At 40.6% G+C, this 27,955-nt stretch overlaps 1 protein-coding gene across 3 annotated transcripts; it reads left to right on the plus strand.

Annotated features, from left to right (window-relative positions):
• Positions 1-565: 565 nt before the first annotated feature.
• On the plus strand, positions 566-27,362 carry CCDC198 (coiled-coil domain containing 198). 3 transcript variants are annotated; one of them, XM_010962208.3, is made up of 6 exons: positions 566-950; positions 3,241-3,323; positions 15,939-16,025; positions 17,425-17,526; positions 18,291-18,450; positions 25,108-27,362. In XM_010962208.3, exons 1-6 carry the CDS (start codon positions 728-730, stop codon positions 25,341-25,343), a joined length of 891 nt encoding a protein of 296 aa, XP_010960510.1. In that variant the 5' UTR covers positions 566-727; the 3' UTR covers positions 25,344-27,362. The 3 variants fall into 3 exon arrangements, with proteins under 3 accessions (XP_010960510.1, XP_010960511.1, XP_045378006.2); XM_010962209.3 differs by having other exon boundaries at positions 17,428-17,526; XM_045522050.2 differs by having other exon boundaries at positions 885-950; positions 3,241-3,370; positions 17,428-17,526.
• Positions 27,363-27,955: the final 593 nt, after the last annotated feature.

Below are 27,955 nucleotides of genomic sequence, written 5' to 3' on the forward strand. Positions count from 1 at the left end.
CTTTTTTTTTCTATTTTTTTAAAACATAGTAAGTGGGCTATCTTTGAAAACTCAAGGTTACTTGAACCATTTAAGAAGTGGGTCCCCTCATCCCCAGGGGAAAAGTCCTACTGCCCCCTGCCCTCTTGTAATGTATTCATTTTCTTCAAAGAGAATTCAAATTATTGACAGAAAAATAAAATTATTTTAGCTAGTCAGCTGTTTCTTTTCCTATTTGGAAGATGAATTCTTCAATTAAAATGAAAGATTAACAAAGCCTTGGATGATTAGCTCCCTTCATTTCCAAAGGTGACCTCCCTGTTGGTCAGATGGTTTTTATAGGTATGTACAATGAAAGGGTCAAGTTTAAGACTTCTCTGAACCTCTGCTCTCTATCTCTGTTAATGGCCCTCCTGGTGTTAGAGATTTGTTTAATGATCAATAGCGGTTTCTCTTCCTACCACTAAGTCTTTCAGAAATTAGCGTAACCAAGTCAATGTTTAACTGGATTCTTTGGGTCTGAAATGGCAAAGCAGCAGTTGACGGGAAGTCTCCATGGAAACCAGCCTCCCAGGAAGTGGCCAGAGGGTTAGAGTGTGTTGAAATAAAGCTACAGAAATGTCATGAAGGAAACGACTGCTTTGTAGAGCTGGGTTAACTTTGGAAATACCTTGATTAAAATAAGCTACATTAAAGGCCCCAAACCACTACACACACATGGTTTTACCTTGAGTATCTTTAATGTGAAATGGGCCTGAGCCACGCTAAGGCTCACCCAAGGGTGACCAAGGTAGCACCTTTGCAGAACAAAGAGGAAGAGACTCCCTCGGCCAGCCCTGTGGACTTTGCATTCACTCAGAATCTGGAAGAAAAGAGTTCATATTCATTCGCAAGACCGCAGGACCGGAATAAAGCTTTGGAACGGCAGCTGCCACCTCTACGAGAGACCGGGTATGGGAGATACTCTGCAGGTAAATGTAAAATCCAGCATGAATTAATGGATTTGGGCCAAGGAGAGCTACTGATAGATTTTCCTGACTAGCTCTATAATTTCAGAAAGTTTCTAAATTACTAAAATATAAGGGGCCATCTTTTGAGGGGAGACAATGTTTGTCAACTGAAAGTATTCTGGCTACATTAGGATGGGTGTGTAAACTGTACTAAGGGCTTTTCACCATTCCACATGAGAAGGAAACCATTTTGTGTCAGCTTGGTGTATAGTGCTTTTGATGTCTGTACATAGCTCTGCCAGACAATTAAAATTCTATAGACAAAGATGTGATAAATTTTGACAATCGTATGTTGCAATTAGATTCTAAATTTAAATCATCCTCTCCAGTATCATTTGATGCATCAGGCTTTACTGTGTTGAATGCAGTGCTTTAGCAGTGAATCCATTCTAATGTGAATTTGGAAACCACACCAAACTGGATTGATTTATCGCAGTACAGATGAGCAGATGTGACATCCTCTCCCTAACCCCATATTCTGCATGGTCATCTGCAGAACTAGGAGAATTTTTTTCCCTTTATGATTGGCAGCCCTGAGGCAGAAGTGACTGTAAATTCTCCTGGAATACTTTACAAGATATAACATGTTTTATGACAGCCATGATGATGATGATACTTAAACAGACATTCTAACTTGGGAAGAGACATATACATATATGATGTATACACATGTATACGTGCATGTTAATTTCTCTTCGTCACATTCTGGATCATTAACACAAATAAGCTCCCATTATTGACCAGGAAGCTATGTTCTCTTTTGGTACCTAGTAGATCTTACCTAGAATGATTTTCATGGCTACTTGCTGTAGAACTGACAACCTTTGACTGGTTCTCTATGGCCTATATTTTTATGTTCTTCAACTTCCTAAGCATGTGAGTAGGAATATTCCTCTTAGTTTCATCAAAGAACTCCTTTTTTATCCAAATCTTCCATCTGGAGTTTTAAGATTTTGGTACTGAATGGTAAAAGCTGACTCTAAGGTCCGAACTGGGAAATGTTCTCATTTTTGAAACTGCAAAATCACATTAAAAATAATGTGCATTCTGACCACTATTTTCAAGGGGCCCATATTCTAACCCCAGCTCCAACAAATACCAAATGGTATGTCTTTAGGCAAGTTACTTCATCGATTTTCTTTACTGATAAATCAGGGGTAAAAATAACACAGCCTATGCCATTTCAGGAGAATCAAATTAACTAATGGAGTGATATTACTCAAATCATGGCACAAAATTAAGGAGTTGTCAGACTGCTGGAAAAAATTCTGCTGAAAAAATTTACACTTTTAAATCCAACTTTTTTGCCTTACCCAACTTGCTCAGTGGTCTTGAAAGAAAATAAGGACACAGAGAAGCCCTTAAGGTGATCATGCTAATGTCTTAAGGATAGAAACACATAATTACCCAAGGATTTTGCCTTTTAAAATGCAAAGGGGGACTCTAGGATAGTCTACATAACAATCTAGAAATCAGAATGCTTCCAGATTGTTAAGAGAAAAGGACAAGACCATCATTCATGCAGCACTGGTCCTGGTAGTCGTCTCAAGGACCCAGGATAACCAAGCTGAAAAATGAAGTCCACATGGATCTCTTGATCCTGTTTCCTAATGAGGCTTAACTCTGTAGCCCTGGATTGTTTTATCAGGGAAGATTACTGGTATGTTGTATTATAGGAACAATTGTGGGAATTCATTTCCTTAGTTAGGGGGACTATTTAATTGGGAACATACAACACTAAGCATTAGATACTCCTATGATACATTAAAGCTCCATTTCTTTATCACCTCTCTACCTAATACCTATCCATCTATTTATCTATTCCACCTGAAAAGAGAACTTACCTTCATTTCTTAGAGCTATATTTTTCTCTGATTTCCTATATTATTTGGGGGCAATTTCATGAAATTAAAACAAATCAATACTACTTTTCTATATTCCAGGCCAAATTCTATGTTTGAATAATATTTGCAGTCAATACACTGTTAAATGTTCAGCCCGTCCTCTGGATATTAATCTGGGGAAGAAATGAGGAAAGCAGAAATCAAATCCTGGGTCTAAGCGAATATTTTATTATTTACGTAGGGCCCCTGCTTTACATGTTTCAACTCCACATTCCACCTATTGGTTAGACATACAGAACTGAAAAGATACAAGATTGTGTTAACAACTTCTAATAACTAATGATCAGTCTAACTTAAGAGTAAATTGTTTCTAATGGTTTGTTTTTGTTTCTCCCCAATCCTTCAAGTGCCTGGGGCCATGTATTTTGACATCCCACTGGAACAGAGGGAAACAAGTATTATTAAAAGGCATCCACCAAGAAGACTTCAAGTAAGATGAATTTAAAAGGCTTCATAAGGAATTTCTTGGATTTAATGGTAACATCCCTTTTCAACTATAAGCATAAAAGAGGGATACTGACAATGACTAAGCTAACGAGAATGACAGTGTTGTCAATGCAAGACCATATTTCTTTAGGATTTCCTTCTGTAATGATTTCACTTTTAAGACTACCACCAAAAGAAGGGAGTATAGTACCAAAGACATAGGCATGATGGGCCTGAATCTTGCACTGATTAGTTGGGTGACTGTAGGGAAGTCACTGTAATAAATAATTACAACAACCACTACTGCTATTTAACGACCACCTGCTACAAGTCTGATACACTCTAGGCCACTTGATCTATGTCATCCATTTAATTCTCATACTCTTCTGTGAGAAAGGAGGTATTATCTTTGTTTTATACGTGTGCTTCAGGGAGTCAAGTAACCTACCCAAGGACAACAGAGGCCACTTATCAACCAGGCCTCCGAAGCCTGTGCTCTTAACCATCAGTATAGTGATCTCTACAGCCCTGCTATCCCTAACCTTTCTTTCATCATTCCAAATGCTAACTGAGTGTTGAAATTGAGGACATTGGATTCCAAGGCAGCAAAGCAAGAGCTTTAAATGCATTCACCTTAATAAATATTTAATGAATTCCCTGTAGAGGACTATAAATTTTAAGAGCACTCATCCTAGAAGGGGAAAGAGATCTGCGTGGATCCTTAAAAATGAGCATCAGCTAAAGGAGGGTTTGGGGCTCTCTTGTGAGCAGGGTCTATCACTGACATTTGAAAAAGGGACTTGGAGCCAAACCCCACCTGCTGCAGAACTCACTCAGATGTCTGGAACAATCCCAAGGGTATTTGAGCTCATTTGCTGGGGATTATTTCTGTTTCAGTTGGTTTTTATTTACTTGTCTCCTCCAGAAGCTCACAGTCATTATTTGAAGTGATTATATTTTTTGGTCACAAAAAAAAGCAACTTTTCCCAAAATATTAGAAACCTCAAAATATTGTTTAGTTAATGGAAAATAAAGTGTAATTCTATGAAAATGATATCTAATTTTTAAATTTTTGAGCATATCTCTAAAGTGGACAATTTTAAAACTCGTATTTTATTCCTAAACCAAAAGTATCCTTTCAAAGGAGCTCATTTAATATATCTTCCTGCAGAGCCTCTAAGCTCAATAACTCAAACAGAAGATATTCCTGTAACCAGTGAAAAATATTTGTGTAGCAGTCTATAGTTCACAAAGTACTTTTTATATTTGCCAACTCTAAATAAGCTAACGTTAGGCTTTGATGCTCTCAAGTCAATCAAACTTAGAAAGAGAAATTTAGTATTTCAGAGTCAAAGACTGCACGCCCACATCCTAACCAGCCATCTTAAAAATTAAGAATCAAGACAAATGAATTATTTGAGCATAAAAACTATGTCTCATTCAGTTTATATCATCAGTTACTAACTATATGTATCCCACGAGAGTTTATGAATAAATGAATGAATGAACAGAGGGATGAATGGGACTCGTTATCCCTGGTGGGGAAAAAAATTAATGAAAGTCCACTCCCTGCTACTTCAGACCTGTAGCATCACTGTATTGGAAGTCGAAGTGGCTAGTCAAAGCAACCAATGAGATAAATTTCAAGGATATAGGAGTATTTTATTGAGCTCAAGAGCTGGGAGGCACCTAGACTTCAGTGAAGAGCTGTGCCTCGGAACCTAAAAGGCAGAACTCTCTATGTGCATTTGCTTTAATCTCTCCTTGCAGATCAACTTTCCCTGATCCTCAGCACCACTTGATGAAATATGGCCACTCTGAATTTGCATCTTACAGTTCCAAACAGATAGACTAGCCTGGCCCTCTTGGCTCCAATTCCAAATTCCTGGGAGGAAAGATATTATTGGCTCAGCTTTGCTCATGATTCCTGCTCTGTTCCAGTGAGCTATGACAAGGGAACATGCTCACACAGTAGAAATGCAGGCAGGGGAACTCCCCCACCAACCGTCACTCACTGTAGATTCTACAGGCAGCTTCCAGAAAAGAGGGAAATCACTGGGAACTTGGCAGACGCTCCCAAAGATCTCAACTATAATTATCTTCACAAATGAAGCTCAGCACATTTTCCACCACAAATGGGTTTTTTGAGAGAATAATAAATGCTGGGTTCCCATGACATGCTAATTAATAGTCCAACCTCTGCCAAAGAAAATTATAAAAGTATTTTAAATTATTAAACCAAATCTAATTGCATCCTAAATAATTTGAGTTTCATATTTGGCACTCTCCACTTCCTGAACATCTACTCCTCAAGTAAGGAGCAGGTCGTGAACTAAGGTTCTCCAGTTGGCACTGCTAAGATGTGAGAAGCTCGGCCAGGCACCCTGAATCAAAGGTACCTGCCCCACGTTGAAAAGTTGATCATCACTGTTCCTTCTGGCCTGATGCACCTTCTCATCCAACCACGTCAGGTCCAGCCTAAGGTGGAGATGGTGCCCTGTGCCTGCTCCTACCCCATAGAGTTTTCTCAGGTGATCTCCTTGGATGACTCCGGCATCTCCAAAGATTTGCTTAAATCTCACCTTCCCTGTGAGACTTATATGACAACCTATTGATAATTGCAGTTTTTACCCTGGGACTCCAGATTTCCCTGACCCTTCACTATCTTTTCTTTTCTCTGGAGCACTTACTTCTATTTAACACACCAAGAAATTTGCTTGTCTATTATGTTCATTGTGTTTTTGATTTTTTTTTTTTAACCACCTCCCCACCACATCCCACCCCAATGGTAGAATATAAACTTCACAGAAGCAGGGACTTTTGTCTGTTGTCTTCACTAATAGACCCAAATGCCTAGAACAGTAGCTGGCACACAACAGGTGATTAGTCAGATTGTATTAATCAATGTTGAATGAATGAATGGAGAGGAGAGAAAATTGAGCATAAGGACAGCTAGTGAGAGATAAGGAGAGTGATTCTGACCTGGATGGTTTCATGATACTGTTTTTGGTCTTAAGACAGTTTGTCACAAACTTACTCCCTTTCCTTACCTTTTCTAATTCTGCCCATTTTCTGTTATCTTTTTTTCTTTGTGATTTGTGAGAGTTCTTTATATATTTTAGATCTAGTCCTTTGTTAGTTATATGTGTTGCAAGTATCTCCTATCTATAGTTTGCCTTTTCATTTTGTTTGTGTGTATGTGTGTGTTTGTGTATACACAAAGTGTTTAGCGTTGTCAAAGTTCTCAACCTGAACTTTATGTTTTATATCTCATATTTTGTCTAAGAAATTTTTATCTCCAAGCTCTTAAAGACATTCTTATTTCTAAAGTGTATAATCTTTAACTTCTCACATTTAGGTCTTAATCCATCTGAAAATCACTTGTAAGCAGTTGTGAAGTTGGAATCTAATTTTATGGGTTTTTTTCCATTTGATTAATCTATTGCCCCAACATTCTTTATGGAATCATCCACTCTTTGACCATTGATTTGAAATGTTACTTCTGCCATATATCCAATATCCAGAGCTTCATGAGTCTGTTTCTGGGCTCTCTCTTCTGTTGCATTGGTCTATTTGTGTATCCACAGGAATTCTACCCTGTCCTAATTATGTACCTTTAACTAAGTCTTAATATCTAATATGGTCAGTCCCTCACCTTATTCTTCTTCAGAATTGTCTTTGCTATTTATAGTCCTTTGTTCTTCCATGTGAAGTTTGGATCTTCTCGTCAAGTTCCACAAAAAAACTTTGTCAGTATTCTGATTGGAATGTATTCATAGATTCATTTGGGGAAAATTAACCACATTAACAACATTGAGTCTTTTAAACCATGAACGTGGCATAAATCTCCATTTACTCACATTTTCTTTTACATCTTTCAATAATGTTTCATGATTTCTCCACAGTGAGAGAAATCTCACACAGCCTTGTGTGAGATATTTTTATGTTTGTTTCTCAGGACCTGTATCAGTCAGGGTTCAATCAGAGAAACAGAACCTATAGAAATAGATATATATTAAGAGACTTTATTGCAAGGAATTGGCTTACATGATCGTGGAGGCTGGCAAGTCAACTTTGAAATCACAGGGCAGGCCTTAAGGAAGGGCAGACTAGAACTGTAGGGCATGAGTTGAAGCTGCTGTCCAGAAATATATTCTCTCCTTCAGGAAAACCTCAGCTTTGTTCTAAAGGCCTTTCACCTGATTGAATCAAGCCCGCTCAGATTATCTAAAATAATCTTCCTTACTTAAAGTCAACTGATTATGGACCTTAATGACATCTACAAAGAATTTCACAGCAACACCTAGATTAGTATTTGTATAACTGGAGACTGTGGCCAAGCCAAGTTGACACAAAACATGTTTTTTCACTCTCTTATGAATGAGGTATTTTTCCCATTTAATTTTCTAAGTGATTATTATTGGTTAATAAGAAAGCTAATGATTTTTGTGTGTTAATTTTTGTGTTCCACACTTGATTGAAATATACTGGTAATTCTAATTGTCTATAGATTCTTCTAGACTACATAGACAATATCTTCTATAAACAAGAATTTTTTTTTCTCTTTCTTTCCGATTCTTGTCCCTTGTACTGATTTTATTGACTTTTGCATTGACTAAGACTTCCTTTGCAATGTGGAACATAAACAGTAGTAACAGGCATCCTTGTCTTACCTACAACATTAATAAGACTGATTTTTAAAACAAAATACATTTGCAACAGGATTTTGATAGATGCTGGTCAGAGTCCCAAAACAGATGGCACATTCAAACTAGGATAATTCAAGGAAGTTTTCTTTAAAACTTTATGGAGGTTTGGATAAGGGGAACCACAGGAGATATTGCAGTAACCACTGGTAGCAGCTGAGAAGTAACTACATCTAGACCAAGGGACTCCTCGAACCCAGAAAGGGAGACTGAGGTAGAAGAAGATGCTTTGAGAGGAACAGTGGGACACAGCCGACCCAATATGGCCTTGCAGGGAGGGAAACAGAGGAAGAAATAGCCTGACCTCATTCTCTTTCTTCTCTCAGATTTCCCACCAGGGCTCTTCCGTGGATGAAGTCAATGAGAAGCCAGAAGGCAGGAGAAAGTGCTTAGTCCTTACAGGCAGAGAACAGGGTAGGGACATGTGGCAAATGGATCCAGAGAAATAAGTGGAAGATACCTGGCACAATGCCATTTACTAAATTATTGACATTTCTTTTATTCCTAGTATGCTAAGAGTGTTAAATTTTATTGATTCTTTTTCTCCATCTATTAAATAATCTATTAAAATAATCTTACAGATTAAATCTCATGGATTTAACTAGCTGATACAATATAGTACACTAATAGATTTTATGATGTGAACCGTGCTTGCATTCCTGGTATAAATCCTATTTGGTCATGAGAAATACATTGCTCAATTGTATATGCTTAAGTTTTTTGCATATATTTTCATAAGTGGAGTTGTTGTACAATTTCCCTACGCTGTCTTTTTCTCTTTGTTCTCAGGATTGTACTAGTTTTGTAAAATGAGTTTGATTACCTTTCCCTCTTTTCTGTTCTCTAAAATATTTGTTATCTGTTCCTTAAAATTTAGTAAAACAGGCCTATGAAATCATCTTTGGCCACTTGGACTTTTGGGGGGAGTGAGAAATTTTCCTACTAACTTAATTTCTTTTATGGTCCTCAGTTGATTCCCGCATCATATAGGTATCTTACTTCTTCCTGATTCAATTTCGCTCATTTATACTTCTCAGAAAACTATTCATTTATCTATGATTTGAATTTATTGTTATAAAGTCTTAGCTTCTTCATATTCAACTTTTTGATAATGCCTGTAAAACAAATCTTTCAGCTTACATTTTGATGCAGCTTTTGTACTGGCTAAAGAGATGAGAACAACTCAGCCTGGCTCTAGCTTCCGTTCTCATATGGAGCATTTTAAAAGTCTCCTTTAGCTGACAGTAATAACTCACAACTATCAGGAGCCCTAAATGCCTTGTGGGTCAGTTTCCCCTCAAGTTTTCTGTTCTGTTTTCTAGCCCATAGAGATATTTATCTTGTATTAAAGCCCGACCACCTCTTTTGGTTTCATGGTGTTGTGTGTGTTTTGTGTGTGTGTTTGTGTGTGTGTGTGTATCTGTTAATCCCATACTCCTAATTTATCCCTCCCCCGTCTTTCCCCTTTGGTAACCACAAGTTTGTTTTCTATGGCTGTGAGTCTGTTTCTATTCTGTAAATAAGTTCATTTGTACTATTTTTTAGATTTCACATATATATGATACTTGTTTTTCTCTGATTTATTTCACTTAGCATGAAATAATCTCTAGGTCTATCCATGTGGCTGCAAATGGCAATATATCATTCTTTTTATGGCTGAGTAATATTCCACTGTGTGTGTGTGTGTGTGTGTGTGTGTGTGTACACATACATACATACATACATACATACATACCACATCTTCTTTACCCATTCATTTGTTGATGGACACTTAGGTTCTTTCTGTGTCTTGTTATTGTAAATAGTGCTGCTATGAACATTGGGGTGCACTTATCTTTTTGAATTAGTTTTTGTCTTTTCCAGATACATGCTTAGGACTGGGATTGCTGGATTGTATGGTAACTATTTTTGCTTTTAAAGGAATCTCCATACTGTTTTCCATAGTGGCTGCACCTATTTATATTCCCACCAACAGTGTAGGAAGGTTCCCTCTTCTCTACACCCTCTCCAGCATTTGTTATTTGCAGTCTTTTTGATTATGGCCATTCCGACTGGTGTCAGGTGACACTCATCGTGGTTTTGACTTGCATTTCTTTGATAATTAGTGATGTTGACCATCTGTATGTCTTCTTTGAGAAATGTCTATTTAGATTTTCTGCTGATTTTTTTGATTGGGTTGTTTGTTTTGTTGTTACTGAATTATATGAGCTATCTGTATGTTTGGGAAATTAAGCCCTGTTGGTCACATCACTTGCAAATATTTTCTCCCAGTCTGGTTATTGCTTTGTTTTGTTTATGATTTTCTTTGCTGTGCAAAAGCTTTTAAGTTTAACTTAGTCCCTGGTTTTATGTTTTATTTTTCATTGCTAGATATTTGAAGCAAATAGTGTTATTGAAATAAGAACTCATTGCAATGCCTTGATCAGAAATTCCTCCTTGGCCTTAAGATTCCTTGCTCTAATCTGACTTGGACACCTTGACCTTATTCCCCAGAAACTTTAAGGACATATTCTTAAGTCATGATGCCAAATAAACTTTACAGTGTCTTTGAGTTGCTCCTGCCCACCTTTCTCTTCCTGCTAGTAAACAGAAGCAATCATCTCAGATTAATGCTTGTCACCAAGATCTGTGACTTATGCTTGATTTAATCTCCTTTCCTGAAACTCCCAGCTGACACTCCAACTGATTATCCTGACCATTTGTTTTGCTTGAGAAGCCAAATAATCCAGAAATCTTTAGACAAGTAATTATTTGTTTATATCATGAAATTTTAAAAGGTGTCATTCTGCCAATTCTCCTGTATTTCCTCCTATTGTATTCTCTCTGAAGATGATAAAGTGAGGCATCTTGTTTCCCTGGGAGGGAAAAGGAACATTGATATGAACCCAGAATTCCAAGGCAATTTCATTTGACTGGTTTGGAGAAGCCAATTTTCCAACACTTCTTTCCTGCAGTGCTTCTCAGGCCAAATGCAAATGATGTAACAGAGGGATTCTTTTTGCAATGTTAGTTGCTGCCATCTAGTGCCCTTTGTGGAAGTATAGTGTTCTTTAGATTCTTTTCAAAGGCCAGGAAGAAAGTAATTGCTTGGAGAGAGTACTTAAAGATACCTACTCATTAACCTTCATCAGAACTGTGAATCCAAATAAAATGAGGCTGAAAGTAGAATAATATATATTCATGCTTTCAAAGAAAAACCTGGCCCTAGAATTTATGGATAGCCTAACTTAAATAGCTGAGAGTATTTAAATAGCTGGCTTTTTCAGACTCAGCTTTTCAATAATGCTCCACAAGCAAATCCTCCATGATTTATTTTGATGTAATTCCTTTTTGGAGTCAAGGCAGTATGGAGGCCAGTGGAACCTACCATAGGAAATCTTCAGAACCTTCTGGAGAGTTTTGAAAAATATATATGTCAAAGAAACAATTGATAAGCTGAACTTCATTAAAATTAAGAACTTCTATTCTGTGAAAGACAATGTCAACAAAATGAGACGATAGGAAGATATACAGATGGCAACCAAGCAAACAAAGAGACGTTCAACATCTTATGTCACTAGGACATAGAAAATTAAAACAACAATGAAATACTACTACCCACCTATTAGAATGGCCAAAGTCCAGAACACTGACAACACCAAATGCTGACCAGGGTACAAAGCATCAAAAACCCTCATATATTGCTGGTAGGAATGCAAAGTGGTAGAAGACAGGGTGCAGTTTCTTACAAAACTAAACATACTCTTACCATACAATCTAGCAGCCAATACTTTTCAAATGAATTGAAAACTCACATCTATGCAAAAATCTACGCACAGATGTTTATAGCAGCTTTAATCATAATGTCAAAACTTGGAAGCAACTAATATGTTCTTCAATAGGTGAATGGGTAAATAAACTGATACATCCAGACAATGGAATATTATTCAGCATCAAAAAGAAACCAACTATCAAGCCATGAAAAGACATGGAGGAAAATTAAACAGATATTGCTAGGTGAAAGAAACCAATCTGAAAAGACTACATACCCTGTATGATTCCAACTATATGACATTATGGAAAATGTAAAGCTGTGGAGTTGATAAAAATATTAGTGGTTGCCAGGGGTTGGAGGGAGAGAGGGATGAACAGGCAGAGCACAGAGAATTTGGGGGAGAGGTAAACTCCTCCCTGTATGATATTATAATGGTGAATACCTGTCATTATACATTTGTCCAAATTCGGAGAATGTACAACACCAAGCGTGAGCCCTAATGTAAGCTGTGGACTTTGGGTGATAATGAGGTGTCAATGTAGGCTCATTGACAGTGACAAACGTAGCACGCTGGTGAGGGATATTGATAGTGGGGAGGTTGTGTGTGGGGGGTATATGGGAACTCTATACTTTCTACTCAGTTTTGCTGTGAACCTAAATCTCTCTAAAATATAAATTTTATTAATTAAATATATATACATGTAAATATATACAAATATATCTACATAAATATAAATATATATATTCCGTCCTCCCAGGACATGTCCCAGACCTGTTGAATCTCAATCCCCAGTGAATAGCCCAGGAAGTTTTGTTTTGTTTTTTTTCAATTCCAGGAGATTCTGATGATAAACCAAGTTTAGAAACAAGTATGGAGAAAGGAGCATGGGATTTGGAATTGGGCAGACCTGAGTTTGAATCCTGGAGTTGGCCCTTTCTAACTATGCAGACTTGCACAAGCCATTAACCTTTCTGAAATGGAGAATCATCATAATTATCCACAGGGTTCACTGGAGGATTGAATGACACATTGTGAGCATGACATGATGGGCGGCAGTGTCTGCAAAGGTGTATGGGCTCAATCACCAGGGAGAACCGAATCTTGAACCAAGTCCAGGGGATGCATGGCACAAACACTTCCTTGTTCTCTCCTTAACCCTGAAACCCCACCTCGGTCATTACTGAGTCTCCCTCCCTGGAGATCCCTCCCCCTAGCCTCCCTCCGCCTTCCTTTTCTTCTCCATTCCTTCAGGGTGCTGACTTGATCAGCGGCTGCTTCCTGTGCCAGCAGGTCTCATGTGCCCTGCATCTTCGTGCTCTGCAGAGTTGAGAGCCAGGACAACAATAATCCTCTTTCTAACTAGTACTGATTACCTCTTGGCTATTTTGTTTAAAAAAAAAAAAAAAAAAAAACAACCACTTCCAAGCCTCGTCCTTCCACAAGTGTAAAGACCTGGCACATATGTAACATAAAGATGACTTCTTCCCCCTTCGTCTCTCCTCCTGCCTCCACATCCTTGGCGCTTCTCCCTTCCTTGCCCGGTCACCCTGTGGCTGCTCCGCCAGAAAGGACTGCTGGTTGTTCTCCCTCCAGCAGCTCAGGCCCCGCCCAGGGACCAGGAAATTGTTCTGTATGGAGCACAAGGCACCATTCGTGCTCCCCATTATGAATGCTGGACCCTCAGCATCCATTTTCCATGGTCTCTCCCTCTCTTTTCACCCTGGTCACCTTGAAAGCCAAGCTGACTGCCAGGCCTATCCCTAGCCAATGCAACAAGTCAGACTACAATGAACAATAATTTCCAAATATATTAGGATTTGCCTCTAGTATCAGACTAAGGTGGGAGCAGTGCTCGCACTGTTTGCTGCTACATCATATCCTCCTGGTTTTCCTCCTGCTTCTCAAGCCATAGCTTCTCAGTCTCCCTGGCCAACTCATCCCCATCCACCAGCCTCTCAGTGCTGGAGCTCCTCAAGTCTACAGTCCTTGGCTCTGCTCTTCTCACTCCTGACCTCACTTATCCTACGGTTTCAGTCATTCTCTCCCCAGGGATGGTTCCCAAACGTGCATCTCCAGCACAGACCTCTCCTCTCTGTTCCACCCAAACTTGGCCCTCTTGTGGGATTCCTCGTCTCAGCGAATGACAGCGCCACCCGTCCCTTGTGTCTGGACGTCATTTGGGCACTTCATTCTCCTCAGTAACCATCATGAATCTTGCCTGGTCAGTTTTAAATATTTGTAACGCCCATCCATTTCCCCCAATGAGCCTCCAGCCCATTACCTTTGTCCTCCTAACTGCTCACCCACATCCGTAATTGCTTCTTCCTTAGTCTAGTTCCTAGGCAGCTAGAGTGACCATTTTTTAGAAGCAAATGTAATCGTGTCACTACTTTGCTTAACACATGTCAATGGCTGCCCGCAGCATTTAAGAAGGCAATGTCTTAGGAATGCCCCGTCCAGCCGTGCGTGGATCGGCCCCTGTCTACCTGCCCAGTCCCGCCTGAGCCACTCTTCCTCTCACTCTCAACTGCAGCCAACTGACTTCTTGCACTTGCTTCAAAAGATCATGCTCTCTCCTGCCTCAGGGCTATTGTTCACGTTGTTCCCTCTGCCTGGAACACCTCAGTCCCCTAAAAATTCCCAACCTTCCAACTTCTGCTGAAAAATTACTCCCTCAGGAAACTTTCTTGGACTACCTCCTCAGCCCCTCTCTCCCCTGAGTTCATTTTCTAGGGCTGCAATAATAGAGTATAACAAATTGTATGGCTTAAAACGATAGAAATGTATTGTCTCACAATTCTAGAAGTTAAAGTTCAAAATTAAGGTGTTGGCAAGATTGGTTCCTTCTAAGGGCCATGTGTAAGAATCTGTTCCATGCCTCTGTCCCAGCTTTTGGTGGCTTGTTGACCACCTGGCATTCCTGGGCATCATTCCTAGTTTCTGCCTTCATCTTCACTTGGGGTTCTCCCTGTGTGCGTGTCTAGTCCAGATTTCCCCTTTTAATGAAGACACCAGACATATTGGACTGAGAGCCCACTGTATTCCAGCATGAACTCATCTTAACTAATTTTATCCGCCAGATCTCTCTTTCCCAATACGGTCACACTATGAGGTACTGGGCGGCCAGCAAGGGGTGTGGGATGGGGGTGGGGGGTTAGAACTTCAACATATGCATTTGAGAGGAACACAGTTTAACTCGTAACACCCCCATTTCCAATATGGAGCCCTCTAGTTATATATTATCATGGTAGATTTTTCCAAAGCACTAATCACACAGTTTGTAATTAATCAAATAATCACACAAGCAAAAGTGTATGTTTCCCCATAGATCGTAAGCTCCGTGAGAGACCATGCCCATTTTTATGAACCACTGTACCCCAATGCCTGGCAAGTAGCAGTCGTTCAAAAAGTACTTAGTGAACAAACTCTGTGACCCTCTAGGTCCCTGACTGCATGTCAATGCGAAGAGACCAGCCTTGGTGTCCCAAGCCTCCACAGCCACTTCCCAGCACTCCAGCATTGAGTCGTCTGAGACAAGTGGGGCTGGAGGCAGATCTACTAGTTCATCAGCTGCTGCCTAGTCTTAGTGACCTCGTGAAACTCTAGTACCACCTCCCCCATAAAGCCAAGCCTCTGCTAGAAAAATCCACGACTAAGGCTCGTTAGCACATTGCACTTTCATTTTCAATGTGCCTCATAAGCACCAGGAATTATCACTGAGGAGGCTGAGGGAGCTTCTCTGGAGATCTTAAAAACAGGTCACTTTCCTAAGGACCAGAACAGTTTACCTGGGTAGTTAAGGGATGAATAAAGTAACGTAACTTCCCAGTGCCTCTTTTGTCTCTAAAATTCGAAGACCCCTATTTGGTAACCGTGGATGTGGTCCCTCAGTGCAGACAGAAAAGGATTCTTAGTCCTCTGACTCTCCGACCAACATTTGGATCAATGAGTCACTGGCAGGAGTGCAACAGACACTAAAGAACCCAGATAGGCTGAAGAGCCTTTTGCACAGACATGATGGTAATCGTGTGGGAATCGCCTCCCATGTGTGCTCTCGGGGACACATACAGGGTGTTAAGATAGTTTAATGTCTGGCTTTTATGTCTCATCATCTCATGGCATGAGGAATGCTGAGTGCTCTAAATGTTGGACTTCTAGAAGCTTGAACCCATTGACCTGCCACAAGTAATTACTTCTGAAAGGCTCCTGAGCCAGCAAGAAGCCGGGAGGAGTCACAGAGCAAAGGTGAGCAGCAGCAGAACCCGGAGGGGGCAAGGAACTGGGGGGCGGGCCTTGCTTTCCCCACACTCCCTGCACAGAAGACTTCAAAGGCAAAGCTAGCCGGTAAGTCATTCAGAGGTAGAATTTTCCAAAGCTATCCATTCTCTCCTGGGCCTACCTCCAACTGGCAATTACTCTTGCCTCTCTGATGAACTCTGAGCCTTTCTCTGCTGCCTGGTGCAAACAGGGAGATGTAGATGAGAGAAGAATTTTGTTTGGACACTGGTGATTCTACAAGTGATTTTTGTGAAAAATCCAGCATAACTATCCCCTTTCATTCTTCCTCTCGGTTTAAAACTTGCTCTTTGTTCTCAGCTTCCAGGGGAAATCCTATCTATGAGTGGGTCCTGGCTTATAGACCACAACCTCACCAAAAAGTAACCCTGGAAAGGGTCTTCTGTAGAGCTGTTTCCTTTTATACACTTGCCACACTCTGCTGAGAAAACTCCCCTCACGTGGAAATAAGGACTGTGAGGTAGGAGTAGATTTTCAACACTTTCCTCTCCTGATTTCATTTTGGAGTCATCTAGATGCTGCCATGTGGCTGGCTGATTTGATAAAAGATGTCCAGCTATTTTTAGATCCTCAAGGCCATGTTTGTGATACTGACAGCACCCTCGGAGACGGGCCCCTCCCTGAGGCTCATATCAGCCAACACGATCACTGTCCACAGGGCAACATGAGAAGTATCACTGGACCATTTGGCTACCACGTCCCTTCCCTTTCATGGCCACAGCAAGTGATGAATGAGGGTATATTCACCCCAGCTGCCCTCAATAACTGTCCACACTGTGCTTCTGGAATTTATGATGCACTGGGGGAGGTCACCCAAGTCACAAATAATCAACTTTAGATCCTTCCTAAACTTCAGTGTACCGGCGCTTATACTGGAATATGGGGGTACACCCTACAGAAATAGGTTCCATTTAACCATGCAGTGGCTCCCCTCTAATTTCATAGCCAGGTAACTATTCAGTGGCAGAAGAGGCAGGGAGAGAGAAGCAGGTCTCATCCAACCAGAACACAACTCTAGGATGACAGTAAAAGCATCTGTTGATAGGAAGTGATATCTTGCCAAAGTGAGATACGGGAAGATATTTCCATTCAAGGTTTGCAAAACTCTATAGGAACCTTAAAAACTACATTATACACATAGCAAATTGTGACTTCATTTACTGACTAAGCTGCACTAAGGACTCGTCAGGGAGCTGCAATTGTCCACCTTTGACAGCACAAGAGATCTCTATGGATTTTGACTAATGATTGATTAAGATCTCCCTCTGTTCCAAAACGGATTTCAAATCGTGGATTGCAGAGTCAGTAAATAATTACCCCATGCTAATGAGTGTGTCATCTTTCATAGCAGGAACTGGAAAAGAAGATGCAAATGCCAATGCATCCTTCTGGGAAAAGGCAGTATTTACACAAGATGCAGATGCTGGAAATGAACCGTAAAAGACAAGAGGTAAATACGAGGAGAAGAGTGTCATATTTATCAAATTTACTCTGCATAATCACTGCCCTGGTACCTAGTATAGTTCAGCATCCATCTCCAGTCTTTACCTAGCATTTTCAATTTAGTCATTGGAGCCAAAGGTTCACCTGCTGGAGTTGAGAAGAGACAGCAAGGTCCCTCCTGCTACCAGCCCTGCTGAGTCTTTTCTCTGTGTTCAGTCAGCTCAAGGATGTATCTATGTCTCAAGGCCCCCCTTTAAATGTGTTGCTTCTATGACATTCTGGCTTCAGCAGGAAAATGGGGTTAATTTTTTTTGTTTTAGTAAAAAGGAGGTGGGGGGTGAGTTGATCTTTATTTTGATAACGAGGCATCTCTCTACAATTTATGCCATAGACTCATCTTACAGAAAAATCTCTGAGAACAAACCCTTTTACAGTAATGTCTCTTGTAAATGTCATATTCCAAATTCCTCACCCTACTGAATGAGCCTGAGGTCACTGTCTTCTGCAATTCTGAATATATCCGCTAGCCAACGGAGAAATGTTTCTTACAAAGGTCCTCACCTCTTTGAGACTGTAAGCATGCTCCCCTTTCTCCTAACAAACCTGCACATGAAGAAAGTGTCCACACCATCTAAGAGGAACACAGAACTGTGTTCTGTTGAAGGGACCACAGATGTCTACAGATAAGCACACAGTCTGCAAAGTGGCTGATCTGTTGACCTGTTCTGCTCTAGGGGAGGACACTAACTGATTATAGTGGATCATTTTCAGGCCCAGGTGGAGTTGAAGAAAAGTCTTCACAGGGATGCAAGAACTAATAAGCAAAAACAGAGGGACCATAAAGCCAAGAAAATCCTTCAAAGCATCCCAAGAAATGACAGCGGGGACTTTTTCACCTTGTTGCCTGATGAAACCTTGAACAGAAGTCCAGGTGAGTCACGTAATATTATTAGTTAAAAAAATATATTTCAAGTGTTTTTAAAACTTTATCAAATAAACTTCTGAGGTGGAGTAGGGAAGGACAGCAAATAGGTATCCTTGGGTTCCCGCTGCTTTTCTGCTCCCTGGGGTATAATGGGCACGTTGTCATTAACTTTGGATGGCCGGGAGGAAAAGGCAGCAGCTTAAGCGCTGTGGTGAGGTGTCTCTTTTTAGAAAAACACTGTACTGTACATGCACGACTGCAATCCCTGCACCATCCCTTGGAGGAGAAAAGGCAAAAGAGCCTCATCTCGTGGGTAAAGAGAATGAAACACGGGGAGATACAGTAAACAGCAAATTGGTATCAGCCAGGTTGGTGCTGTGTGCAGACACTCTCCCCACCCACCCTTTCCCTTTTAGAGAACGTCTAAAACTGAATCCAGCATCACTGCCCTCTCCAGGCTTGTTCATGCTGCCTCCCGCTGTCTCAGTGGGCGTGGCCTCCAAGTGCTGTTGTCACTCATCCAGAGACAGTGCGCCTTTGCAGCCGTTCTGCTCCCTCTCCTTGCAGAGAGTCAGCCACAAAGTCATGTTGATGTTGCCTGGTGCTGAAACCTCCCCTCTTTCCCTGTTCCCTGTGCCACCCTTAGGTCGTGATGCACACTAGGGCTATTGATGCAGCCTCCTGACTGCACTCCTCCCTCAGGTCCTACCCTCTGTCCATCAACCGTCCACCTCGGTGGTCCTCAGTGCAGGCCCCGGACCACCAGCACCAGCCTTACGTGGGAACTAGCCACGGCTCCAGCTGGAGTGATTGCAGGGGGGTGCCCAGCCATCCAAGTTTAACAGCCCCTCGCCCCCATGGTTCTCATGCCCTGATAGTTTAAGAACCACTGCTCCACTTGGTCATCCAGGTGTTGTCCACAGACCAGCAGCATCTCTGGGGATTTGTCAGAAAGACAGAATTTCAGGCCCCACCCCAGACTTCCTACATCAGGACCTACATTTATCAAAATCCTAAGGCGATTCTCAAGCACAATACGGGTCTAGAAGCACTGCAATTACACTAGAATAATCTTATGAAATGTAGATGTGACCATATCACTCTCCTGCTTAAAAAAAAAAATCCTTCAGTGAGTCTCCATCAGCCTGAGGACATAGTCTAAACTCCTAACCCCGATGCGCTAACCCTTCAGCCAGGCCAGGTTGCTCAGTGGCCTCAGACTGCTCTGTGATTTCTAACAGACATTTGCTTTCATAAACTCTGCGCTGTGCTGCCCCACCAATTAGAGTCTCATTAAATTTTCCCTGTCTGTGTCCCCTCAGAGCAAACCCACCGCTAGCAAATGTCTGATACTGCTCACACACACAGCTTGCTGTGCTGCGGGCCAAGTCCCCCGCCAGTGAGACTGACCACTGGTGAATCTACGGAAATACTGGCTGCGTCTCTGGAGGTCTTGAGCTTCTAAGAGGCCAAGTCGCCAGCTGAGACACTGCCCCTGCTCAAGGAGCAAGATGCTTCATCAATGAGTTAATTAAGTAAGAAAAAGCTGAAGAATGGAAAATCTACTTGGGGCATCTACTGAACCCACACTCCCAAGTTCCAGAATGAGATACGCTGTGTAGTCACACAGATAAACCGTGTTTGCCATGTAAAAAATACGGGCAAAATAATGAGAAAAGCGCCTCAGCTGAAGTTAGGTACCTAAGGGTCATTGCTTGAGATTAGGCCAAAAAAGCCAGCATTGGTGAAGCCTTTGGAAGATGCCCCAGGTCTGGAGGGACCAGGGGAGGCAGTGGCACGTGGAGAAGGGGTTTTCCTCTGCTCTCCTGATACTTTTAAAAGCTGCTTTGAGGGGAGGGTATAGCTCAGTGGTAGAGTGTGTGCTTAGCATACATGGGGTCCTGGGTTCAATCCCCAGTACCTCCTTTAATAAACAAACAAACAAACTTAATTACCTCCCTCCCTCAAAAAAATTTTTAATAAAATAAAACAAAATTAAAAAAATTAAAGCTGCTTTATTTTGTTCCAGCTAAGGTTTATCGAATGCTTACTCTAAGCCAAGCACTGTGCTTCACCCTTAACATGAATTATCACATTTAAGCCTCACACAGCCTATAACGTAGGAGTTACTATTAGCCCCCATGTGACATAGTCAGGATTCAAGGCCGGGTCTTTGTGACTCCAACATGTGCACCCCCACCCACCCCCTCATAGAGCCTCATCAGGAGCCAGGGGCCCAGAGCTCTGTCAGGACAATCTTGGGAAAGTCTGTAAACGTAGAGATGGTGACTCTTCCAACTTATCTCTCAAGAGAAGGCTTCCTTTTGCAATGCCTACAGACCTCACCACTTGCTAGGCATGTACTTGAAAAATTCCTTGTGACTTATCTCCAAGTGGGATCTTTGACTTCTTTCTCTGTCTTCTAAAAGCAGTTCACTTTGCTTTCTCCTCAAAGTGGAGTGTAGCCAAGATCATAGACTTCCCTGAGCATTCTGCTAGTGAAGTTTTAGTAATTAAGTTTCCTCTGTACCCAGCTCCTTTTATTTAAAGCTATATTTGTCCTATATATTGTCAAGGCTATATTCTTGTTCCCTCTTTTGGAAGGTAGAGAGTTTCAGGTCTTTTGTGAGGTAAAAAAATTAGTCTCCGTTTTCTGCTGCCTCCTTAAAATGAAATCACACATGCTTTACATATATTCTACATATACTTATATAATAAATTGCATATATCTGTGTCATATACAATGTGTACAACTTACACAAAGGGAACATCACTCTTCTAGGCATACAACTCTATGAGCTTTAACATGTTTACATGGCCCCTACCCTTTCTAGAAGCCATGATATGAGTCTAGTGAGGAGAAAAGCACTGAACTTAGAATCAGAGTCCTTTATTTGAGCCCTGACAGTACATTTACTAAATTTAAGTTCCATGGGAGCTATAATCTTTTCTTGTTCCTACTGTAGATAGGAGGTACACAGTAGCCTCTCAATAAGTATTAGCTCTATTTGTCCATATAGATTTATTCTACACAGAGAAAGATTATAGCTAACTCTCAGTCGTCTGACCTCCATGAATCTGTTTCCACATCTGTAAAATGGGAATAATGCATTATGTCCATTATGTAGAGTTTATGTAAAATTTAAATAATGTGTGAAAGTATATATAAAATGTAAAGTACCATATGACTATGGACCAAACTGAAGAAAGATGGAACTGATGTCTGATAGTGAAAATAACTGTTTCAGGGGAGGTGTCACTCTACATACATCATTTGAATGTCACCTTCAGAATTCTGGTCACTTATACTATTACTTACTTAGTATTTTCCTTTAAGGTATCTTGTTTTATTTTTAACATTTAGTCTTGTCTGTGAATTAACTGTGGAATTATGGGTTTGATATAGTGGTAATACATTTTTTTAAAACACATGTTATAAAATACAAAACCATCAAATCTTTTTAATGCTTTGTATGATCCTACAGTCACTTCCTGTTTTCCCCAATAGGCCTCTGTTTCCTTCCTCTCTCCCCAAATTAATTTTGAATACACTTTCCTCTACTTTGCTCACCCAAAAACCACTTAGGTTTTAAAGGTTATATTTTTCTTTTCTTTTTTTTTTAAAAGCTAGCAACCATAAAGAATCAAATGGAGATTTATCCAAATGTAACAAGTAATAAGATATCTAGCTCGGAAGTTCTCAAACTTTAATGTTTTGTATATAAAACTTTGTATATTATGTTTTATGAGTGGCTTACGGGATTTTCAAGGATAAAACTGAACATGTGACTTTTGCTTCACCCACTAACTTCTGATCAGAATTATCATAACACCAAGAGTATTGCGAGACTCATACTATTGTTAATATTACATTAGACCCCACCATTAACAAACATTCTTTTCCTGTTTCAAAGCTCCTGCCTCTAGTCGGCAGAAAATCCCTGTTCCCAGTCTGAGTGGTGCTTTTAGTAGCTCTGGGCTCATTTGTAGAGCAGAGATAATTGACACCCCCTGGCCCCAATGAATGAAGCCTTTCCCAGGTCCCAATTACCAACACTTCCTGCCTTTCAAAATTCTCTGACGGCTCATTGGTTCATTCATTTATTCATTTACTCATTCAACAGATACTTGCTGAACTGGGTAGATGTGGTACTTACACAACAGTACAGAGAACAAACAAAGGAAAGTCCAGTGAGAATCTAACTGGGAGATCTAATGATCTGAGGAGATGGAAGGTTTCTGGGAAGAAGTGATATTTAAGCTGAGACAGGAAGCAGCTGAAGGAAGGGGGCAGGTGAGCACATGAGTGTAAGGACCAGGGTGCTGGGACATTCAAAACTGTGATTAATAACAGCAGGTGCAAAAGCCTTCGAGTGGGAGGGAGCCTGACGGATGCTAGACACTGGATGGAGAAGAGAGATGCAGACAGAATTGACTTGAGATGACTGTGGAGACATAGTCAGGGCCCAGTGCACACAGGGTCTTATAAATCATGTCCTATAAGGACTTTGAACTCCATCTTAAAATCAATGGGAAGCTTTTGAAGGGGCAGGGGAGTGAACTATCAGGTTTGTATTCTAAATATCACTCTGTTTGCACTGCAGAGGATGGATGGAAAAGGGACACAAGAGAATGCGGGGAGACAGGCTGTTAGTACGTAGCAGCAGTGCGAGTGAGAGCTGGTGTCTGGACCAGGGGAGAAGGGTGACAATGGGGAGGGAGAGGAGCCAGACACAAGGTATTTAGGAGAGAGAACTGGCAGAATCTGGTGATAAATTAGATGTAGGTGTGTGGAGACAATGAGAAGGCCAAGAGGATTCATGGGTTCTCCTGAAGAACTAGACAAATGATGGGGCAAAGGAAGGACCATTTGCAGGACTAGGGTAACTGGGAGAAGAGGCAGGTTTGTGACAGAAAGAGATAGTGCAGCTGACATATTGCCAGGAGACATCAAAGAGGAGGTGTCCAGTTGTATAAAAAAGTGTATCAAAGCTCAGGAGACAGATTAGGGCTCAGGGCATAAATGCACTATCGTTCACTTTCAGCGCTATGTAAATAGACAATCTAGTACGTACAGTGATATTCAAAGGGAGAACAAGGTTGCCCTTCAGGGAGGCTGAAAGGAATCTCTTGAATCCCAAGGCATGAATCCTCATATTGAAATGCTTGATTTTTCTTTTATATCAATATACAACTTCAGATGTCCTGGGCTTAAATAAAATATGCCATAAGATTTGATCAACAATTGTCGCTAAGACAACATTCAGAAAGTTGTGATTGATTGATTCCGTCAGACTGGGGGATAAACCTGGATGTTTCATCCAGGATGATTTTCCAAGCTTGGAAGTGATCGTTAAGATTTTGTTTTCTTAAGGCCACCTTCCTGGAATAAAGCCATGTTGTTCTGTAGCGCATTCTAAGAGGGCTCTGGGTACTGCTTAAATAAAAAGCTGAAATAAAGACATACATGCATAAAACTCCACACCAAAAAATACATTAAATCTCTTCCCCAAAAATAGAACATAAAAAAAAAGCCCCTGACCCTTTGAGCTCTCTAGTTTTGTAGGTCTGGGGTGCGACCCAGGAATCTGTGTTTCTAGAAGGCTCCATAGGTGATTCTGATACAAAAGTCAGAGCTGATGGGAGGGTTAGGAAAAGTGTACACAGTGTGCCTAGAACATAGTAAATGTTCAATAAATGGCACTAGGCATCACCACTTGTGCAACATTCTTGCCAAAAATGTTTAACGGATTTAATCACAAAGAAACAATCAGAGCCCCAATTTAGGGTCACTCTGCCAAACAATTGGCCTGGATTCTTTAAAATGTCAGTCTCAGGAAAAAAAGAAGATAATGAAGGTGGAGGAGGAGGATGAAAGTTTCCTGAACCTCCAGATGACTCCATCTGAGCTGGAGGATGAGAGGGGAAAAGAGAGAGAGGAGGAGGAGGAAGGAGGGGAAAGAAGGAAGGGAGAGAGGGAGGGAGGAAGGGAGGAAGGAAAGAGAAAAGAAAGACAAAAAGGATAGAGGAATGTTCATGAATTAAAGGTCACTAAAAGACAAGAAAATAAAATGCAACACATGATCGTAGTTGGGTCCTGGATCTAAAAAATGAAACACAAACAGGCAAACAAAGTGGCATTATTGGGGTCACCATGGACATCTGATATGGACCATATATTAGAAAACAGTATTGTATCGATGTTAAATATCCTAAGTGTAATAATTGTCTTGTGGTTACATAGGAAAAATTGCCCTTGTTCTTAGAGATTTGTGGTGATGTGTTTTGGGGAGAAGTGACTCTGCAACTAATTCTCAAATGATTCAGCTGAAAAGTATGTGTGTGTATATGTGTGTGTGTGTGAAGCAAAACTGTGACAAAATGTTGTTGATAGGTTGGGGTACACAGGTATGTACTGTACCATTCTTGCAACTTTCAGAAGATCAGAAAAAGACTTTTTAAATAACAAGAAAAATTATTTTAAATCTTACAAAGACACCAGTTGGAATCCTTTATATGTATGTATGTATAAATATATATATATATATATATATTTGAAATAACACCAAGCAAATTATTCTGTGTTTATAAAAACCTAAGGATTTAAAAAAATAGATCATTGCCAGGGAAAAATAAATTAAATGAACTTTTAATTCTTTGCAGGAAATTCACAGAATGAAGAATTTTTGGAACATCAATCAAGGAGTGACTATGGTCCCCGGAAAATTGGCAAAATGGAAACCTGGCTCTGTGAACAAGAGGCTCGGAGACAGCTTCCCTGGGACAGTTCCAGCTCTGACTCAGATGAGTTGGGGAAAGCCGAGAAGAAACCACGAGCATTGGTGAGGACCAGGACAGAGAGAATCCCACTCTTTGATGAGTTTTTTGATCGAGAATAATACTGCTATTCACTAATGCAGATGCCAAGCGCACTGAAAGCCTGCTCTCCTGTAAGAAGTCTTCAGGCTAGTGTATGAAGTATTTGGAGGACACCAGTTCCCTTTCTTTTCGTTTGGAGCCCTAAGATTAAAGGTGTGAGGCACATTGTAAATTATGTTGCATAACTAACTGCCTCAAAACTTAGGGGCTTAAATACAGCCAATTCTGGTCCCATTTTTCAGTGGGTTGCTGGGCTTGGTTGGGTGGTTCTTCTGCTGGTCTCTTTTTAAGTCTCTCACGTAGCTGAATTCAGATGGCAGGTCAGACTGGAGTCATCAAGAGACTCAACCAGGACACTGAGACGGCTGAACCTCACCCCTCTCCATCCCAGAGCCTCTTCACATGGATTCCCCATGTGCTTTCTCCTGCAGGGCATGAATTTGCTCTCATGTCAGCCCAGGTCCCCCAAAAGCAAATGTTCCCAGAGGAGGAAGAGGAAGCTGCCAATCCTCTAAAGTCTAGACCACAGAACAGCCCCAAATCACTGCCTCCACACTCTGCTGGTTACTGCAAGTCATAGGCCAGGTCACAGGCAATAAAAAATAGGCTACATAGGGCCTGCATTCCCAAGTGTGGTCTCCTGGAGTCCATCTTTGAGACACGCCACCCCCCTGTACTTTCTTACAGCAAATTAGAATTTATAGAACAAACAGATGAGAGAGTAGACTTGATAGAAATAAAAATGACTTTTTAAAGAAAAGTCACAGCAATGCCACATTAGACACTAAGCTTAAGTCACTCTCTGGTGAGTTAGAAGTTTGTTATCTCAGAACAGAAAGGCTACAAGGAAAGAAGTAAAATAATGTCAAGTGTGGAAGATCATTGTGAGTTAAAGCTCAAAACTGAATGAAGATCTCTTAGATTATGACATAGATCTTAGAGCTCTTTAAAACTGAAAGGAAACTTAGGAATGTTCAATCCAAAAGTTACTCTATTCACAAAAATTAGGTTTTCAGGCAATTCTAAGAGCTTCTTTTGCATAAAATTAGACCCTACTTTTAGCATAACCTAAAAATATTTTTAAGCCATCCAGAGGTTTCTAAGAATTTAGCAAACTTCAAAACAAAGTAAGACAAAAACACCCTTTTAAGACTTGTCTAGGAAACTTCAAAAAAAAAGCAGGAGAGAGATACACTCCCTGAACTCGACATTCAGCACATTCAGATCAGTCACTAAGAAGATAAAAAGACTGGTGTGTCAGGGGATGAACATTCATGTTTCTTCCAAGGAGGGAAGGCAATTAATTAGGTCATCCTGGGCACTTTTACACCCAGTTCTATGCAAGCAGTATTCTTACTTTTCTGTGGTAGGCTACAAGCAGATTTCCTGCAAAAGAATGCATAGATTGAGCAACCAGCCTTCTTGAAAAAGTTAAGATCCTTGAGAGGAGAAATGAATTCAACCTATTTATAATATCCTCATATTATGGTTGACCTGGAAGGTTTGAAACAAAGTGGGATGGGCATCTCCCAACACTGAAGATAGCAGGACAGAAGCGTGTCTTCATTGCTCTGGTCTTTGACTTGAAATTGGATGACACCTCCTTCTAGACACTCACTGGACTGTGGGCTACATGAGGGCACGGCTCCTGCCTTCTCCCTGTGGTATCCACCTCTCCCCCCAGCCCCTTGCTTCCTGGCACAACATCTGGCACAGTCTATTTATTTAATTGTTTACTGAAATACAGTTGATTGACCATATTGTGTTAGTTTCAGGTGTATAGCCAAGTGATTCGGTCATACATTTATATATATTCTTTTTCACATTCTATTCCATTATAGGTTACTTCAAGATATTGAATATAGTTCCCTGTGCTATACAGTAGGACCTTGTTGTTTATCTGTTTTATATATAGTAATGTGTATGTGTTAATCCCAAACTCCTGATTTATCCTTCTCCCCAGCCCTTCCCCCTCTGGTAACCATAGTTTGTTTTCTATGTCTGGCACAGAGTTTATTATTAAATGTTTGTGGAATTCATTGTGGAATTCATATATTAACTAGTCAATTAGAAAAGGACTTGTTTCTCTCCAGCTACGCAGCTGCTTACTCTCATCTTCATCATTTCCCAAGAGTCTTAGATGTATAAGGTTGATTATACAGTTAAAAAAAAAAAAGGAAAAATTTTCCAAAGATCTTGGAATTTATCCATCTAAATGAGTGACATAAGTTAGACATTGTTTTGGGATACAGGCTAGAGACACATATGTGTGCCAGTGAGGAAGCTCAGACTATTTCCTGAAATTCAGTCAGAGTGTTAGCTGCAAAAGAAAATCAATCAGAATGCCTTCTCTGTTTATTTACCTGCTCCACGTGGAACTCTCCCTCACCCATTTTTAAATTCAAGAATTTGAAATAATAATCACAATAATGGTGGTAACTGCTAATGTGCACTGACTGCTTATGGTGTGTCAAGCACTTTTCAGATGCTTTACATATTTAATCCTTGCAACAATTTTATGGGTTATCCTCACTTTATAGATGAAGAAACTGAGGCACAGAGCAGAACTGGGTGTTTCTGAGCAGACTGTTGCTTACCAGAAGGGATCTGACAGGAGCCAGGACCACTTCCC

This window comes from Camelus bactrianus, chromosome 6, assembly GCF_048773025.1.
Source record: "Camelus bactrianus isolate YW-2024 breed Bactrian camel chromosome 6, ASM4877302v1, whole genome shotgun sequence".
In the NCBI taxonomy this organism is placed as follows: Eukaryota; Metazoa; Chordata; class Mammalia; order Artiodactyla; family Camelidae; genus Camelus; species Camelus bactrianus.

Bases quoted from the DNA above. Each gene is read 5' to 3' on its own strand.
- CCDC198 (XM_010962208.3), top strand. From the start codon at position 728: ATGGGCCTGAGCCACGCTAAGGCTCACCCAAGGGTGACCAAGGTAGCA. The intron at 3,324-15,938 runs GTAAGATGAATT...TTGGACTTCTAG, and splicing joins ATCCACCAAGAAGACTTCAA to AAGCTTGAACCCATTGACCT. The intron at 18,451-25,107 runs GTGAGTCACGTA...AATTCTTTGCAG, and splicing joins AACCTTGAACAGAAGTCCAG to GAAATTCACAGAATGAAGAA.